We start from the raw sequence: 19,494 nt of genomic DNA, 5'->3' as shown, positions 1-19,494 counted from the left end.
CCTGGGGATGAGCGGGGAAGGACCAGGGTGAGTGCAGGAGGGACACTAAGCATCCGCCACTATGTTTCCCGACTCTGGAAAGACTCGTCCACCTTCGCTTCGGTTTCAGCGCTTGCGCTCCCGAAAATGCAGGCGCAAGTATAAATACACCCCCCGACCCCACCGCCCCCCTTCCCGCTCCCCCCGGCTTAAATATCCCCCCTCCCCAGCCCCGTCCCAGGTCTCCAGGCACCCCGGATGAGTGTCAGGACACCTCGATGATCTCCATGCTGCCCGAAAAGCTGGACTGTTTGCTGATTTTGCCCAGCTCTTCCCGAGCCCTGCCCTCGGACATGGTCTCCTCGAATTCCATCTGGCAGCTCCTTCGCTTGAATTGCTTCTCGGCGCCGGCCTCCTCATGCCAGCTGTGCCGCCCGTCCCGTGGCTCGGCCCGCGCCTTGTCCCTCAGTCTGATCTCGCACCCGGCCGCCGCTGCGCCGCAGCCGAATGGCGGCGGGTACGGGCCGGCGCTGGCAAACAGGCCCCCGCCTGTGCTGCCGCCAGCGCTGCCGGAGTCCTTGCCGAAGTACCAGCCAGCCTCGCCCGAGGCAGCGCTGGGGGACTCCAGGTGCACCCCGCTCCAGGCATTGGCGGCGCCGCCGGGCGCGGAGGCCGGCTGGCTGAGCCGTGGGGGCAGCCCGTCCTCGGCGCCGGGGCTCTTGCGCGTGGCGCAGGTCCCGCCAACGTTGAGGCTGAGCCCGTGGGCCGGCGAGCCCGCTGCGTGCCGGTGCTTCCGCCGCTGCCTCACCTTGGCCTCCAGCAGCAGCTCGGGCCCCGTGGGCCGGTCAGGGCTGTCCGCCCCTGGGGAGAAGGGGCTCAGGCTGCCCGAGCCCGAGGGGCTGTCCAGCTTGCAGAGTTTGGGGGCTTCCCCAGGTCCAGGGGGCCCGGGGGGGTCCTGCCGCAGGCCGGGGGAGTAGGCAGACTTGATGTCCAGGGAGAAGGAGCGCTTCAGGCGGTTGGTGTCCTGGATGCGCTCGGAGGAGAGGTGCAGGCCATTGAGCCCCTGCTGGAGGGTGGTGGGTGACAGGACCTTCGGGGTCCCGCCCTGCCGCTCGGGGTCACTGGTGGGGGACGCCGAGCCGGTGCTCCTCGGCACATCCTCGGCCTTCTCTGAGGTAGGTGTTGGGGGATGCCGGCTGCTCTCGGCCACCTCTGCTGGGTCCTGCTGCGCGTCCCCCTCGCTCCAGTCGCCCTTGGACTTCAGGGCCTTGAGGAGCTTCAGACTCCTCTCGTACTCCAGGAGCTGGCCCAGGAAGTTGAAGTTGGGCGAGATAGATGGGCGACGGTCCTTAACAAACCTGCCAAGAGGCACAGACAGCCCCGTTGGTGCTTGGTCCTTCAGCGGGCCACCCCTCCTCTCTCAGCCTCTTTAGGGAGAAGAGGCATCATCAACAACCTTCTGACCAGACCCTCCAAAGAAAAGGATCTTGGGCAACCGCGGGGCCTTGAGATGCCTGAGGATTAGAGCTGGGACTGCCTCCCCACTCCCTTTTACCACTCCCAACCATTCCTTGTTGCATGCATTTTATGATGGGAGGTTTGGTTTGGTTTTACTGGGACCCAACAAAGGCAAGACTGAGCTTCAAGGAGCCCTGACCCTCTCCTTCTGGGCTTAGCCTGCTTTCCTTCCCTGGAGTGAAGCATACTGGCATAACATCCCCAGTACCCTCAGGGGAAAACTCACCTGTAAGCATCATCTGATGACATACCCATGGTCTTCATGATGTAGGCGATGGCAATGGTGGCTGACCGGGAGATCCCAGCCAAGCAGTGCACAATCACCTGGCAGCTGGACACCTTAGCTTTGTCTGGAGCATGGCAGAGGAAACAGGGAGAACAATGATGGTGAGCAAAATGGTTCTAGCCTCCCTCCCCAGTCCCCAGCCCCTTTGTGTGAAAGGACAACAGTTACTGCGAGCAAGACCAGGGAGGACAGAAGAGTTCAGGTTGTGAAGGCTGAGAATTGGAGGGTCTGCAACCATAGGAAAAGCTCACCAATGAATTCAATGGACTTGTCCAGCCAGGGAAGCAGCTTCTCACAGTAGTTGTCATTGACAGGAATGCGCATGAAGTGACTATCACAGATGAAGTCTGGCTTGGGACACGAGTTGCTGGCATTTAGGACATAGCTTATCCCGTTCTGTGTCATCAGGTCCTGGTGGGAAAGAAGCCATCAAATGATCAGCTGAGTTCAGCCCTCACCATGTACTGAAGGTCTGTCTTGCCATGCATACTCCCTGCCTTTTCCCATCCCAGCATTTTCTCCTGTGGGTCTCCTAGTGCTGCCTTGGCCTAGCTGATGATAATACAACAGAGACCAGCTGAAAAGGTTGTATCTGTCAATTTAGATGACACAGGTTTCAACCTCATCAGATCTTTATATTGGTCCAAGTAAAGTGGGCAAAGCCAAAGACACCTGGAAAGGGGTTCCAGAGGGAAAAACCCAACAACCTCAGTATGAGAGGAATAGGCAATACAAGAAAAAAAAATTAGCAAAAACTCTGTCTGAACACTGTGAAAGTATCAGCTGAGGGAGAAAGGAGACATCTCACCAAGAGAGTGGAGTGAGTCACTGGTAGCACCCTACATTAACCAATGTGGCCAGAAGATGCTCTATCCATAGGCAGCTGTGAGGCCTTGCTTGGGCAATGCTTCTCTTCTCCAGCACGTGGCCACAGTGTGGGGATGGCAGAAAACACAGCTCCAAAACACAAACAAAACCTTCCAAGGAGGTGGTGAGGGAAGGAAACCATCCATTTCCCTGCCTGGCATTGGCTCTTCAAGATTTTGGCCTCAAGATTTCAGCCCTGGGTCTCCAGTGTCCCATTCCTGCCCTTCCAGCAGGCTTGATGGAACCAGTCCAGCTCCCAGGCTCACATTCTTGTCATTTTGTTCTTTCCTTTCCTTCTACTCCCTGTACATTATTTCTCTCTCCCTCCTTTCTGTCTCCAACTCCAGTCTGGTGTCATGGTCCCTCTCCCTCCTTGCCTGCCATGGATGAGGATGCCTGGCTGGCTCCTTCATGGCTGCAGTAGGCAGATGCTTGGCAGCACTTTAACTACAATTCCTCTTTCTTTCTTCTCATCATTACTTTTCCTTTAAACAAAATTCCTTCCCTGGTGTGACATCACAGCACAGCCTTTCTGGCACCTTTTAAAGGGCACTGTGCGGTCTTCCCACTGGGAAGGAGAGGAATCCTTAATACCTTCACCCCTCTGCATGACAGGGGTCCCCAGTGGGACAGGGCAGATGTAAACCCTCCACAGGGCTGTACCTTGTTCAGGACATCCTTCTGGGAGCCCAGGTAGAGATGTGGCAGGATGCGCGTGGGGCCAACGTTGGCCACAGGCAAGCACGGCTGGGAGATGCTCATTGGCAGGATGGCAGCTGGCTTCCCCTCACAGAGCCCTGGGAAGCAGGAGGAAAAGGTGGCAAAGCCTCCTGTGGAGAAAATAGGGACATTGAGCTTGGAGCAGCACAGCTGAGGTCATCAGTAGCTGGCATGCCGAGGCCCGGGCTGGGGACAAAGTGGTAATAACCCTGCAGCCTGGAGAACAGAGCCTCCAGGAGCAAGAAGCCACCAGCCACCACCAACCAGTGCACATACATTGTGATGGCCATGTCACACACACAGAAAGGAATGGAGAACCAGCTCTGACTTCTCCCTGTCACAGCTGGATATTAATGCACATATGAGGCATCCCACACACTCTCCAATGAAGTTGGCTCTTCTCAACTTCATTCAGACACATAACAGGAAGAGACAGTCCTTTTCTTGGCTCCCTACTATTCTGAGGACAGGATCACCTTTTGATACCAAAATCCATCAGGGCAGGATGACGACAAGCCAACCCACTGAGACACAAAGCTCCTGGGGTCTGGGAGGTCAGCCCAAACCTTTCTGCACTGGCTACACTTACACATCGTGATTTCTGAGAGACACCCCCTCTGTCCAGCCCTGCCAAGCCCATGATTTTTGATACACCATGGTGCCATAATGGTACTTGCAGGCCACTGCTGCTTCTCATGCTCTGACCTTGCTGAATGTGGCAGCAAGCAGTGTCCAGGCTGCTGGGCAGTCACACTCAACTTGAGCATCTTGAAACCCAGTGTTGAAAGAAAACCCCCAGCTGAGGTTGCAGTAGCTGGCATGTGACAGCCAGAGGTATTGTCACAGTGTCTGGCATGGTCAAAAGCCTGAGAGCCAGTCCTGAAAGCTTGAGCAGGGCTGCAAGCCTTGCCCTGCTTGCACAGCAGGCAGCAAGGAGAGCTGGAAAACTCCCAGTGCTGTTGCATGTCTTGCACAGTTGCATAAGACCACTGATCCTGATTTGCTCTCACTTGCTGATCCTGTACTCCAGGACAGAGCCAGGTCTGGCTGGCAATGGCCTAATTCCACTCCCCTCCAGCTGAGGACATCTGGGTGGCAGCTTCATGCAATGGAGAGGAGCTTGAGTCATATCTGCCTCAAGTCTCCCTTGAGGTTTTCCCAGTTATGTGAATGAGCAGATGCAGCTTGACATCACCCAAAGGGCAGAGAGGACTTGGGGGCTTGAGTGCCTTTGACTGTCAAAGGGACCAGTATGCTCTCACGAGATCCTTCTGAAAGCCCAAGTCTCTGGACTGAGCATCCTGAGAATCCCTGGCCCATCTCCACAGCTTAACAAGACCTTTTAACAAGCCAATCCCTCTACCCTTTGGAAGCAGGGCAGCCTTGACATATTCTCAATTTACCTTCTCCAGCATTTTGGCAACATTTCTGCTGATCCTCCTGGAGCACCCTTCTGGCTGCTGGTGTGGCACCCACACTCTAAAGAGGCATGACTGGTGCTGCAGACAACTCATCTGACATGTTTGTGAGATGAAGGTGATGGAGAAGCCAAAGCAGTGCACAAAATCATGCTCACACCACTTGGGAACATCCAAAGTCCTCCATCACACTCCATCTCAGCACCTCCTGGTGTCAGCTCCCACTGGCCTAAGGAAAAGGTGTCCTTCAACAAACCTCTTTCCTCCCCTCTGTTTTCTTGTCTGGCAGCTAACACACCTCCCAGCTTTAAAACCCAGTAAAGACAGGAGGGGTAGAGTTAAAGCACCTTATCTTTTCCAGCACTTCTTTTTCTCTTGCTCCCTCTGAAATGACATCACCCCTCAACTAGGACATTAAATCAGAGCAAAAGCAGGAGGCCCAGCACAGGTGCAGCATAGCTCTGGTTACTGCTCATCCCTGCACTGTGGCCCCATTGCCAAGGGCTGTCCATCGCTAGCCAGAGCTCTGCATGGACACATGTGACCTGCCTGCTTTGCCCCTTGCTGATGCCTGGGGGATGCTGGGGCAGAAACCCTTGGGAAGTGTTTCCTTCAGCTGCCCCTAGAGAAGCCTGCAGCGCTTGAGCTTGAGTGGGGCACAGATCTGACCCCGGGCTTGTGTGAAACAGCATGGGAATTTTTCTTGAAGGAACACAACATGTTTTTGGGGAACAGGGCGCACACAAATGCAGCCCCAGGGATCAGTGCCTGCTCTGTTCCATAGGTGCCCAGCCTCTTGCACTCACTCACATCCATCAGGAGCTGCCCAGGGCAGTGGATGGGTTTGTATGGCTCTTTAAGGTGATCTCATAGTTCAAGCAGGTCAGGGCATGCTGCTCTCTGCCCATTGCCTGTGCCCACCACACTCAGCTGGCAGCAGATCCTCTGCCTGGGGAAATCCAGGCAGGAGCTAAGGGGGCTGTAAAGCAGGCAGGGATGTCTGGAGAGTGGCAGCAGCACCCTCAGCTGCAGTGCCTACCTGGGCAGGCTGCCACAACTGGAGGATGCTGGCACCTGAAATGATGTGCTCACTTGCTCTAAGCAAAGTGCTCACTTGTCCTAAGCAAAGCCTCAGCCCAGTGTCTGGGAGTCCAGGCATGCTCCCAGTCCCCCTGTCCTCATCTCCCCCATACTTGCAGCTGCTGAGGGCAGTCTGGGCTTGGGGGAAACCCTAGAGATGGGGCCAGGTACTTGACACCATCCCAACATGGAAACGACGCTCACCCCACCCTGCAGCCCTGCAGCGGCTGCTCCCGCGTGCCTTTCATTTTTAGAAAGTGAAGCAGCTCTTCAAACAATCCCAAAGGCAGTGAATGTCCCTGGCTGGGCTCCAACTGATACTTGGGCTTTCCTCCCCTCTATGCCCCAGGCTGTGGATCCCAGGTTTTGCTGGGAGAAAGCAGCAGAGCACAATGAGGTGAGGAGCCAGGGTAGCACCAGTTCTAGCCTTTCTTCTTTTATTCACAATGCTCAGGCCAGGAGCACCATTTCCCTTGGCACGTGTGGAATCAAGCCTAGGAAGGATTTGTACCTGTCATGGAGTGGGTGTTTGGGGATCTCTGGTTTCTTTTGGATGCTCCCCTACCCTGGTGAGGGCTTGTTGGGGAGGAGCTGGTCCTTGTGTGGCACAGCCCAGTGAGCTGCTCCTGGCTCCAGCATGGAGGGCTCTCAAAACCATTCTCTGGAAAAAACACTGCCTGCCGGCCTACTGCAATTACCTGAGGCAGAAATGATGCCCAGGAAGAGAAGTGGGAAGAAGGGAATCAGAACAAAAGCGAGGATGCTTTCACTGCTGCTTCTGAAAATGGAGGAAAGAGGAGCCAAGAACCAGCATCAGACAGGTTCTAGGAGGCCTAGGAAGTGAAAATCACCCTCCTGCAAGTGAAAATCACACTGAGGCACAGGGTGTTGCAGCAACTTAGTGCCAGAAGTATGCAACAATGGGGACCCTGTATCTCCCTCACACAAGGTTTCACTCCCAGGGTGCTGACCACCCTTCCACCTCCTGCTGTGTCCTGCAGAGACCCCTCTGGGCCAGCCCCAGCTCTGCTCTGCATGGCTCTTCTGTCAAACAGAGGAGAGGGGAAAACACCACAACTTCTCCCCTATCCCCATCTCTGCCAGGCCAGGCCCTCCCCTCTGCACATTTTCCAGCTGAACATCTATGATAACCACCAGTGAAACTGGATTTATTGTGAGAACAGATGCTGCAGAGGGAAGGCAAAGAGCCTGGCGATCTCCCCGAGCCTGTCCATCAGGCTGGGGGAAGATGCCAGCAGCATCTTTGAGCAGGCTCCTGTGGTACCTGCACTGCTGGGAGCTGTGTGACTCCTCCCCTCCAGCAGCAAAGTGCACAGGAAGGAGGCTCTCTGCCCTCTGCCAGGCCCTGCACCAGTGCCTCCTACAGCTGCAACCAAAGGGAACAAAAACAGACATGGAAGGAGATTACAAGATGTAAAGACAGAGATGCTGCACCCTGACACAGCTGGGGAACCCTCCACTGCCCTGGCTGTCATCTTCAGGTGGTTTCTGAGGACATCCTAGTCATAGCTGGGTCACTGACAACATCACAGGCAAAATCTGTCACCTGTGAGTTACACTGTGCCCTTCTCTGCCAAGGCTGGGCAGCAGTGGTGGTGAAGAGAAGGTGACATAGAGGGTGACAAAGTCCTGGCTAGGGACAGGGATGTGGTGTGGCATTATTTTCTTCTGGTGGTAAGCCTTAGCTTTAGGGATTTACAATCCATTAAGCTGCATGAGATGTTAAGAGACACTGCTGAGGATAAAAGGAAGGTGTAGGACACATGAAGCATGGACATCTCAGCTCTCTGTTGTTCCCTGTGTCCCTCCCTGCACTGAGGCCATCTTTTTAGGCTGGAGGTGTAGAGTGGAGCTGGGGCTTGAGAAAACTCTCACACCTTGCTCTGATGGCTGCACTCTGCACATTCATCTCCAGCCCTATGGACTCAACACCTCCTTCAGAGGCCTCTGAAAAAACCCAACAGCTCTGGCCTTAGTGCTGTGCCCCCCTGACAGCAAAAAGCTGCAAAAGGGCTGCCCAAGGCACCTGCCTCACCCCAAAACTGCTCTTTAGGAGAGCCACATGCCTCTCGAACACCCCAGCCCCATGAGTCTCATAGAAGTTCTCCTAGAGACACACCAAGCAGCATGTCCTATTCAACAGCCTCTCCTATGCACTGCAGGCTCAAAGGTCCCCACCAAGAAACAGGGAAGAGGTGACATGTCATAACTGCTGTGCCATCAGTTTGTGGCAGCAAGGAGGAGGGGATCCAAAGCTGGAAATCCTCCCTGGGCCAGCAGCTGCCACACCCCACTCCTCACCTCCAGCTGTCACACAGGAAGCTAGAAGGAGACCTGCAGGGGTATTAAAGATGTGTTTTACAGCCCCCCATCATGGCTGCAATAATGAGAGTTGGAGAGCAGCAGCCGGAGCTGTTCAGAGAGCGGCTCCCCAAGCAGCTGCCAGAGGTTTTGCGGCAGCCCGCAGCCTCACCGAGGAGTTTCGCGCCTGTGCCTGTGCCGGGGACCCTCTGCCCTGCTAAAGCTCCTGGCAGCTGAGGGGGCTGAGAGAGGCCAGGCTCTGCCCAGCTCTCATTAAAATGCCTGTGGTGGCTGGGAGCTGCTGCCAGGGCGGCACGTGGCAAGGAGCAGCGGGGCATGCAAGCGAGCACGCGCCTCGGCTTGCTGCTGGAGCAGCCGCCACGCCGGCATGGCTCCCTCGCTGCTGCGTTGTCTTGGCGGCCAGGGGGGTGCCTGGATACCCCCTCTCCATCAGCCCGGCCCCTCGGGGGACATGCTGCTCCCAGCACTCTGACCCATCCATACCCAAGTGTTAAAGCACCTTGCTGAACTGAGGTACAGCAGGAGATGACGAGAGCTGGGGGGACCTGCAAACCCCCAGCCCTCACCTGCATTATGCTCAGCCTGCTTATGACAATGAGCCTTAGTGCTCGGCCAAGCATCTCTGCCGCAGGTTGAATTGAAGGACAGAAAATGGAGGAGCCTGGCAGGCTGCACATCAACCCCCAGAGCCGCTGGGAAAATCCCTCTTTGCAAACGCCATCTCCCTGGCTCTCGTGCTGGGTGGGAGCCTGTTGGAGCCGGCAGCTAAGCCGGGCGGGATGATGAAACACTGCTTACTGCCACCCTTACTCACTGTGCTGCAGGGAGCTCCGAGGCTTTGTCAGCATTTCCTGCCGCCTGGGACGTGTCTGAATTTCCCCCCTGCCTCCATCCTCACTGTTTCCCCGGGTACTGTAGTCCCCTTTGATTCAGCCCATCTCTCCCAGCAATGCTTGATGTGGACACAGCCCGTTTGCTTGCGCATCCTTCCCACAAGCCTGGTGAAATCCTGGTGCTCCGCAGCCTGCCCAGCTTGCCCTCTCCTGGCCGATGCTCTTTCGTGTCCCCCCATCTCAGTACATTGGAGAGAGATGTCCAGTTTTCAACCAGTCTCTTTTTCCACTCCCCCAGTCCTCTGCACAGGTTTTACCATACCCTCATTTGGCACAAAATTTCATCACCCCACTGTTGGCTCGTTTTTGGGTTTTTTTTGTTTGTTTGTTTTTTTTTTTTTTTTTTTCTCCCAGGCAGTGGGGATGAGAAAGCCGATGAATCAGCCCTATTATGGATTCATGTGCATTCCCTGTTTCCCCAACGGTCACCCCGAACAGCCTCTGTCCATCTGCTGCTACAGTGCCCTGCTGCCTCCCAACATGTGCCAGCCCCCCATGCCTTGCAGGCTGGACCCAGAACCTGCTCCCATTCTCCCAAAGAAACAGAAAACATCTTTAAAAAAGGAAAAGCAGCAGAAAGGAAGCCCTCCGCCTACACAACCACGGACATACTCCTCGAGCTGTTGAGCTTGATTTTCCTCTGGTGACTGTGCCTGCTTTGGACCAGCCTTACTCGTTCTAAGTAAAGAAAAATGTGTCATTTCCAGGAGTGACTTATTACTAATGACACCATCACTGGGTTATGTGCTTCATGCCACAAAAACCTGTCAGGCACTTTTAGCAGCCTCCCATTTTAAGTGGTGATGGAGGGGAAGTTGCTTGATTCAACCCTTCGGTAATCTAGGTCATCCCAGGCTCGGCATATTTTTAAGCTTCTCCAGTTAATATCCCCTTCCTCCGCGTGCCCTTCGCCCTGTCACTGGGGGGTGTAAGCACTGCAAAACCCCTTTCTGAAAGAAACCACCCAAGATGGGCAGGCAGGGCAGCGCTGGTGAAGCGAAATGGCTCCGGCGGGCAGTGCCTGTGCGCGGGCAGCAGCTCAGCGCTCTGAGCCGATGGTCCCTTGTTCTCCGCGCCGTCCTCGCCCGTCCTTGCCCCGCGCCCTCTCCTCTGCCCGGTGCCCCCCCACCCGCAACCCGGCGCCCGAGGGCGCAGAGATGCTGGCGGCAGATCCTCCTGGCTCCCGCAGCTTTCCTCCTTCCCTTCTCCGCTCCGTCCGCGCCCTCGCCCTCGCCAAGCTCGTCGGGACGGCGAAGGGTTCCGGGGAGCCCGGAGCGGTCCCCGCGGCCAGGCAGTCTCACCGGCCCCCGCTCGGGTGGGAGGGCTGCCTAGCGCCGGGGCCGCTGCAGATGCTTCTGCCCGCTGCAGGCAGCCGCTCACCTGCCTGAAGGGGCTGCCCTCTCCGTGCAGCTCCCGAGCCAGCGCGGCCGCCTCCGCCGGCGCTGCGCACATCGCCCCTAGCTGGGGACCGGCCATCGCTCCGCTCCGCTCCCCTCCGCACGCTCCCCGCTCGCTTCCATCTCCCCGCTCGCCAGCTGCCTGCGCTCTTTGTATGGCCAGCACCGCGCTCCGCTCCCCGCCGGCCGCTCGGCAAAGGCGATCTCCGGCCCCCGGGCAAAGCAGGGCTCCGGCGGCGCAGCCCCCTCTTCCCGCTCCGTCCCCATCGGAAGGAAAGGCGCCGGGCCGGCTGACAAACCTCTCTTGTCCCTGCTCTCCTTCATCCTCCGCACCCTTATTTTCAGCTTCATCTGCCCCTCGCGCATGTCTGTCCAGAAGTGGTCCTCGGAGGGAGCAATCATTACATCCACGGGCATCCAGGCAGCTGGGCTGCAGCTCGCGGGGGCACCTCTCACCGTCGCCAAACAACAGCTGGCGAGCAAACAAAATACTAAAAAAACCAAAAAAGCGCCCCTGCAGCAGAGCAATGCCAGCCTCCCCCCGGCTCCAGCCTTCAGGCTGAAAAAATAAAAACCATTAAAAAAAAGCCGAGCCGGGTAGGGGGGCTCGGCGTAGCCCCCTTTCCCCGGCCGCCCCCCTCTTCTCCGCCCGCTCCAGCCCGAGTGAGCTCAGCCCGGGAGCAGCCGCCCCATCCGCCGCCGCGCTCGCTGCGCGCCCGTACCGCGCTCATAGCTAACGGGTCAGGCATGCGGCCGCATTCCTTACTCAGCACACAGACACGCAGCACAACGCCGGGCTGACATATGCTTCGCTCCCCGCTTAAAGGCGCAACCGCGATTTTCTCGCCTGCCCGAAGCCCCCCGCAGCGAGCGGCCGCGGCGGGAGATGGATCGCTGCACCGCGCCGGCTCTGGTCCCGCTCAGCTCATATGGGGACGGGAACGTGGTGGGAGGAAGCTCATGCCCACACCTCATTTTAGCACCTGCCGGGGCGGTGTGCGATCAAACTCCCACAACGAAGGGGGGATGCAGCACCGCACTCCATCCCGGCTCCCTGCTGCTCCTCGTACCGGGAAGGCACCACACGGCTGCACCCCCTCCCCACAGCGGCTCCTGACAGGACCAACGTGCATCCCCTGGGCGAGGTTTAACTCTGAACCCCAGCACTAGGAAGGGCAATGCCATGATCTCAGTTTCCCAAGAGGGAAACTGAGTCACAAAAGATTAAATAACTTCTCCGGGGCTCTTTGGTGCAGGGCAGAGCTGGGGACGAGACAGCAGGTCCCTAATGACGAGCTCATCTTGTCCCTTAATGTCTCCACTGAGAGCATCACCCAGGAGGATGCTCATCCTGGAGCGGTCCCAAACAGCTGATGATGAATGGGTCCCAACAGCTGGCAGGAAAAGGGGCTGCTGGCACTGGGCTGCTCACTCCTGTGCGCAGGCCATGTCAGATGGAGTTATCTGCCCGGTCCCAGCAAAGCAGGACCATGCTCTGGAGGAGATGTACCCTTTGCCAAAGCCTCCTCACGTGCAAAACTCTAGCAAGAAGGGACATGTGGGAATAGCCTTTCCTGGCCTCATTGGGGGTCTAGCCATCTCTAGGGGCTTCTGAAGCAGGTGGGGAGTGATGTATTTTCTTCTTTGCATTTGTTCTGTGGGAGAAAATTACTTGTCCCCTGCTTCCCACCCGCAGAACTCCTTAATACATCTCCACACAGCTCCTTACGAGTTTATTGCTCTGAGCCCAGGCCTCCAGAAAATCACTCAGGATTATAGTAAGCGGGGGAGAGAAGGGGGGGGCATGTATTGTGCCTTTGAAAATCTGAAGCTTTATGGGCTGAAAAACCCCAGGCTGAGCCATATGTGAGTGACTTCAGTGTTTTTCCTTTGAATGACATCACATGAGATGAGGTCATTGGCATTAACTAAGTGCTGTCTCCTCCCCCCCACCCCGAGCGGAGCCAGCCTCCTAACGAGCCTTGTTGTTGTAACAAATATGGTTTGATTATTATCAGATGTGGGTCAGAGGTTGGATAAAATTCAAAGCGTGCTCCAACTAGGCTGGAAGAGAGAAGCAGCCTTCTCCCACAAGCTGTGCTCGGGAAGTGACGACCACGGCAAGTCCCCAGGGGGATCTGTGGTCCCCCACATTTGCCACCACTGTCACTACAAGGGAGGGCGCATGATGCTGGTGGCCAGTGCCAACGCCTGCCAGGGATGGAGATCCCTCTGTGTCCCACTGCCACTGCCCCAGCAGAGCTCTGCTCGTGTTGGTGGGTGATCCAGCAGTGACGTGCTCCAGTGGCTGTGGCTGGGGGTCTACTGGAGGGACCTAGTCACTCTCCTGGGGTCACTGGGTCAGTGGCGGTGAGCAAGGGGGATGCTGCAGGAAGCACGTAGTGAATTAAGGGGTGCAATACTCAACCTGCCCCTGACCTAGAGATGCACAAACAAAATTTGCCTTTTCTCACTGCCCCTCTGGTTGTCCATCTCCCTCAGGTCTCTAAGAGCCCCGGGCACAAGTTATTTTGGTAATGCCAGGGTCCTTCATGATGTGTTTGGACTGATAGTTCAGTTCAGAGCTCCTGGGAGCACCAGGTGGGAGGCTGGGCATGACACCACCAAGTAGACCTCAATGCAGGAGGCTTACCAGTGTCCCACACCCCTCTGATCCTCAGCAAAAGACAAGTAAGCACATATAGCCAGCAGCCCCTTTCCTCCACCAGTGTGAAGCCCAGCCACATGGAGATGCCACTTGCAGCCACCATTCCCCAGGCAGCATCCTCCTCTCTGCTTTCTCCCCATTTTCTGCATATTTTACCAAAACCAGTATGGAGGTTTTCACCTGGGGCAGGGGGCAGCTGGCAAACATAAGGATAAAAGGCAACATCCATAGTGCAGAAATACATTCCATCTATCAGCTGCTGCTCCTTGTCCCTTTTTCCCAGGTGTTCCTCCTGGCCAGGATGTCACCCATCCTGCCTCCAGCCCCTATTTATAAGACAAAAGGTGCATCACCCAGGGAGAGATGCCCAGCTTAGTCAGCCTCACTTCACTCTCATTGCCACAGCACTCACTGGAAAAACATCTGCTGCAATGGGTTGCAGAGACTCATGTAATCCTCCTGCAAGAGCAGGGAGCAGGATGAGTCCCTGTCCAGCACCTACATAGCCTGTCAGGACAGTGCCTATAGCCTGGCACAAGCCCAGCTGGGCAGGGCCAGTGGTTCCTCTCTCCACCCAGCACTGGGACCTGGTAATAATTGCCAGTGACGACCTTTTGCAAGCATGCAGCACAGGCCCAGGGAGAAGGGGGAGGCGGATAAGGGGAGGCAGATTTCTCAAAAGGAAGGAAACTGTAACTGGGCAGTGGCCCCTGCCCATCAGGATCTCTCACTGGGGAAGTTGCCTTCCTCCCCCTGACCTCCCAAAAATGAGAAATGAAATTACACAGCAGTTTTCTAAGGCATAGCAATCAGAGGGCTGCTCTTCCCTACACCCCTTCTCCTCTGTCCCACTCTGCCTTTGACCCTTTTGCTTGCCTTTTCTGGGTCCAATGGTTAAAAAACACGGCCAGAGGGGGAGGGGAAGCTCCTCAGGGTAATTTTAGAATCGGGAAAACAAGTTGTCTGACGACAGCGTTGCTAAACAGGGAGGTTTAGAGCATAGGTCTGGAATACAATCAGCCCAGCACATACGTGACCTGGCTTAACCCCTCCCAGGGAGGCAGTCACTGCTCCCGCCGGGCCCGAAGCCTCCCAGACATCTCCTGCTCGTGGCCCACGGTGAGAAGGGGGCACCTTACTCTGCCTCTGTGCCTTGGACTGAGGAGACTGGGAGCACTCCCCACGGCACTCACCAGGCTGCTGGGTGTCTGAAGCTGGATGCCAGCACCCACTGAAGAGGGGCTAGAGGGCAAGAACACACAGTCCTGCCGTGGCTGAAGTCGTCACAGATGGCTTTGCTGTAGGAAAGGAAGCAACTCCTCCAGGGATGTTTTGCATGAGAGGAAGGGAGGTTCAGAGAGTTACCTAAACTTCCAGGATTGTAAAAATCACAAAGCCCTGGTATTCCCATTAGATTTTTTAAAAAATGCCTTTCCCTCTAGGCTGGTATCAGCGTACTACCACCAGTCCTCTGAACAGTGATAAGAAAAACATCACCACAGGTAATCTCCATGCACCTCACCACCTACAGCCTGAAGAAAAGCTGGATGTAAGCCCCTGCACAGCCCTTCTTGCCCTTCTTCCATTCCTGACCATCATGTGGGCAATTTTACATGAAGAACAATCAGAATCCCCATTCACATTATTTACAAAGCTGGTTCTTCAAAACTCCCAAGTATGGGAAAAGCAAGAAATTGAGAATCCTGTGGGAGCTCTTTTTCCTGTCCCATCCCACTTCCATATCCTCCTTATTCATACCCACACTCCTGCCAGCTGAGCATCTGCTTCTTTGGGTTCATCACAGTATGCTATGGGATGGAGATGGCCACAGGTGGACAGAGGTGCTTGCAGGAGGTTCAGAGACAGTAATCAGACTTAAAGGAAAATCTTGTAGGTACATCTGATGGATTCATGCCAGTAAGTCCCCAAGTGCTCTTAGACATTACAGCCTGAGGGTACCTGAAATAGCCTAATACTTGACCTTCAAGGGCACCTTCAGGCCCATGTACTGAGCAGAGTATTCTGCACATGCTGTGTCTCCAGCAGACACACTGACAGCCCAAACTCAACAGGTGAAATTGTGATGCTGTGCAGAGCGGGTGATGAGGAACTGACCATCAAATCACCAGGTCCTGCCTCCCCACTCCCATCAGACAGCTTGTGACTGATAAACCCTGAGATTTGCTAACCTGGTTAGAGCATTGTGCTAGTGACACCCATGGGTTTGAGGGTTTGATTCCTGTATGGGTCATTGACTTAGAGTTGGACTTGATACTTGTGGGTCCCTTCCAACTCAGAATATTTTGTGATTCTGTGACCAATGTGTGGGTATTTGGAGTATTTTCTTCCTTAGGTTTTGGTTTATTCTTTTTCCTTACATTGAGTTTATAAAGATACCTCAATCCTGGTTCTGGATCCTGCTAAGCTTTTATCTTCAGCATATTTTGGACACACATGCTGCCACTCCAGCCTCTGAGACTCGGATTGAAGGCAAGCCCCCTCTGCTCTGCCCTGCCTCTGCCCTGCTTTCACATCTGCCTAGCTTGGCTTTTTTCATTCATCTTCTCTTTTCCTCTAGAATAGCTCCAGCCCAGTATGTTTCAAGAGGAGCAGGCAGTGAGGGAATGTGTAGCTGGCATGTGGCTTCTCACCAACATGACACGAAAAAGCATTACAGAATTTTCAGCCAAGGATGAGCAAAGCCATGTTCAGTCACCCTGATGTTTAACCTCTTTTTAGTGATGTCCCTACACAGAAAAAAAAAAAAAGAAAAAAACAAAAAAGAAAAAAGATAAGTGTTTTTTCTTTCCTTCTTTAATTTTTTTCCTTTTTTTTTAAATTAAAATAATCTATCTCTGAGCCCTTGTGTCTAAAATAATTCCAGCCAGTGCTTCAGTGCTAAACCCACTCATGCCTGGACAGCCCAAGCCAGCTCCTGCAATGGAAATCCCCTTTCCTTTCTCACTACTTCTTTTTGCCTGCGGCAAAGTCACCTGTCTTTGGTAGATTCCCCAAAATCCCCAAAATCTCAGCCCCCACCCAGATGACTGCAGCCATGCAATTACAACTCTGTGCAGCCGTGCTGGAGGGCCACGGCACGGCCGGGCTGGAGAGCCCTGGGTCACGGCCAGCCTGCTCGCTGAGGAGGATGGCGAGTGAAGGCCTGGGAGGGATTTGTCGCTGATGATATTGTTACATTCTTTCCGAATCCTGGGAGTAAACAGACGGTCCAATTTTAGAAAGAACAGGACTGGAAAATTTAAACATTCCTTGAAGAATTGGTACAAAAGCGGGGGGAGGGGGGGCGCTGAAGATGATCTCACAGGCGCTCCCGAGCCAGATGAAAAGCTCATGACTGGAGCTCAGAACGCAGTTGAGGGGCCTGTTTCAGGTCGGAGGCGATATCACAGCAGAGAAGCTCCCCCAGCACATGGACTGAGCAAAAAGAGCCTCTGTCTGGCAAGGGGGGTCCCAAGCCCCGCAGCCCAGGCTGTGGGGCCGCCACTGCTGGCCACTCTGCCATCCTGGTTTTATCTCCAGCTGGCACATGGCTTCCAGCATGGGAGAGAGGAGCCCAGTGCTCAGCTAAGGACCAGGAGCAGGGACAGGATGGGTGACTGAGCATCACCTGGACCAGCATCCCAAGCCTTCAGCTGCTGCTTTTAGCCACTGAATAGAAGAAAATCTCCACACTGCCCACTGCAGCTGGACAAATGGAGAGGAGCTGGTGAAGCTCAGCACCCACACCACAGCACCACACAGGACTTTGGACATGCTCCCATACCAGAGCTGGCACATGGGAGCTGTCAGGGAGCAATGGAGCCAGACTGCTGCTGCTGCTGCTTCATAAGCAGATAATGCCTCTTAATAAAAACCAAGTGGGTGATTACAAAGGGGAAGAATAAGGGAGGAAAAAGATAGCAAAATAAAAAAAAAAAAAAAGGAAAAAAAAGGAAAAAAAAAAGCAGAAAAAAAAAAAGCAAAAAAGCAAGGGTTTGTGCTGAAGTAAACAAAGGTTAAAGAACAGTCAGGCTCCTGCAGGAATAGCAGAGCTGGGCTGGGAGGGAGGGGGCATTACGTAATGCAGGAAAAATGTTGGCTCCATTCAGTTTTCCACCACTTCATGTGATGTCAGGAAAACCATATAAATCAACAGTCTTTCTGCTCCCATGGATGGAGGGCAGCAAGCAGCACTATTTATACTTACACAATTAAAAAAAAAAAAAAAAAGAAAAAAGAAGAGAAGCTGATGATTTCCAAGACTGGGAATAATTGACTCAGATTCTTCACTGCCAGCCACTGGAATCACTGCTTCTGGGCTGTTAACCCTTGAGGAGTCCCTGGCACCAGTCCTGCCACCCCCAGCTCGCCTGTCCTCACCCATCAGCCTCCATCAGCTGCTTCAAGGGTCAGAAGGTTGCTGGCCTGGAGGTGAGCAGGAACAGCCAAGCCTGGTGTTTGCACGAGATGGGGACACGGAGGCGCAGACCCCTGCATCTGCTGGGCTGGGAGAGCTGGGCAGCACAGAGGGGCTCTGCAGGGCTGCCACACTGAACTGGGGACCCTCAGGACAGCTTCCCTGAGGTAATGGCACCCACTGAGGGACAGGCTGAAATTTTCCCAATTTTGGGATAGCCAACTCACTGGGATCACAAAGCACCTCCAAGGAGAACTCAGGCACTTCTTCTGAGACACCAAATGGGTTGAGGCAGGACAAGGTGCTTGAGGCTGGAGTGGACAGACCGAGGGGCTAAACCCCACAAGGGCAAGGGTTCAGAATCAGGCCCACTCACACATCCTGCCCCAGAGTCCCCAAGCACTCCAGAGCTGTCTCTACACCAGCCCACTGCTGCCCACAGCGCAGGCAGGAGGAAGCTGTGCCTGTCAGCAAGCATGCCCAGCCTCTGCTGGATGCTCTGCACAGCCATTCCAGTCATGATTTCCATGTGAAACACTGCCGCCATGACCCAGTGTTCCACATTTCAGCTCCAGCTTTTCCCCCTGCTGGTGGCCCGTGTTCCACATGAGGCTGAGGCCCTGCTGCGCTTTTAATTTGGGAGGCTTGAGCTTTGCTTGGTGCCTAGCAGACCCACACTCCTGCTTGGGGCTCCTGCAGCCCAGGAGGATAGAGATGGCTGTCCTGATGATGGAGGAGGCGTGTGCCCAAGGTGGGGACAGCAGGTTTGCTGGCAGGGGTTTGCTGGTGGTGTGCTGATGGCTGAGGGGGGTGGCACGCTGCTGGAGCGTGCTGTGCATGCAGCTGGAGGGCACTGGCAATACAAGGCTCCCTCCACTTGCCAGAAGGCAGGAAAAGGCTCTGGGGTTTTCAGGGACATCTCACTCAGCCCTGTCCAGTCCCAGGAGGACATGGTGGGGCAGGGCAGGGGTTTGCAGCCAGCACCCAGCTCTGCTCCTCACCCAGCCCTGGGAAAGGGGGTGCCAGGGTGACACCACCAAGGCTATTTCCTGACCCATCCCCATGACTAAGCAGGTTCCTTCCCAGATGCAACTGAATCTACCACTTCCTTCTCCTGCACCACATGCCAAGCTGTGCCCTAGTTTATGCCACAGCGACCTTGGAACCGCAGGCACAGCTACTGAGGCAGGCCAGGGACTGCCATAGCCAGCTCAGGAAGGCATCCTCCAGCACTGGCCTCAGCAGAGCTCCTGCAATCCAGGCCACAATAATTAGTTTGACCATGATTTTGTGTAGTCCCTGCTTGGCTTTGTTGGTAGAACCTGGGGCCAGGGGGTTTAATCCTGCTGTTTCTCTGCTCTGTTCTCCCCCCCCATCACAATGCAGCTGCTCTAATTCAACAGCACTTACCCCTGCCTTGCATGGGCAGGGCTCCCTGAATGCCACTTGCCCGTGCTACCTTCCCCCCACAATTACCCTTCCCCAGCATCTGTCACTCTGTGGGTATGGCAGGGCACAGAGATACCCTCTGCCTCAGCCCCAAAGCAGTATCCAATGCCCACAGGATGAGGACAGGCTTGAGGGACAGAGGTGATTCCCATCTCTGTGCTTCTGGCACTGTTTAGGAGCATGGCTGAGCTCAGTGGGACTGAGGGGCTGCACAGGGCACTAGTGCCTGCCCACCCATCCATGGGCAGAAAGCTCAAAGGCAGGCAGCCATCAAGGGCAGATGCCTGGCTGTCCCAGCCAAGGGGAATCAAAGGCATCTTCAGCTCTCCCTCAGAGAGTTTCCTGCCTCTCTCTTCTCCTCTCTGCTGGGCTGGAGCTTTTCGTTCATCAGTCACCTGCCTCACTGCAGAAGGGCTGTAATTAGGGCAGCACGTGCCTCCTCCTGCCTGCACATTTGTG

General features: G+C 55.2%; 1 protein-coding gene across 4 annotated transcripts in view; it reads right to left on the bottom strand.

The window, feature by feature from the left end:
- Positions 1 to 214: 214 nt before the first annotated feature.
- Positions 215 to 19,494, bottom strand: part of DUSP8 (dual specificity phosphatase 8) — a 40,939-nt gene continuing 21,659 nt past the window's right edge. For 2 of the 4 annotated variants that reach the window (XM_036383574.1, XM_036383575.1), the window contains exons 4-7: positions 3,314 to 3,480; positions 2,035 to 2,194; positions 1,724 to 1,847; positions 215 to 1,337 (exon numbers count right to left, since the gene is read on the bottom strand). In XM_036383574.1, the coding sequence (XP_036239467.1) occupies positions 245 to 1,337; positions 1,724 to 1,847; positions 2,035 to 2,194; positions 3,314 to 3,480 (1,544 nt within the window). In that variant the 3' untranslated portion in view covers positions 215 to 244. Of the gene's footprint in view, positions 1,338 to 1,723; positions 1,848 to 2,034; positions 2,195 to 3,313; positions 3,481 to 10,800; positions 11,167 to 11,267; positions 11,283 to 19,494 lie in introns of those variants that run through there. The other 2 variants (XM_054515263.1, XM_036383576.2) reach the window with 2 other exon arrangements.

The sequence above is a fragment of the Molothrus ater genome, chromosome 6 (assembly GCF_012460135.2).
Source record: "Molothrus ater isolate BHLD 08-10-18 breed brown headed cowbird chromosome 6, BPBGC_Mater_1.1, whole genome shotgun sequence".
NCBI lineage: Eukaryota > Metazoa > Chordata > Aves > Passeriformes > Icteridae > Molothrus > Molothrus ater.
This window is presented reverse-complemented; position numbering and strand designations above follow the sequence as displayed.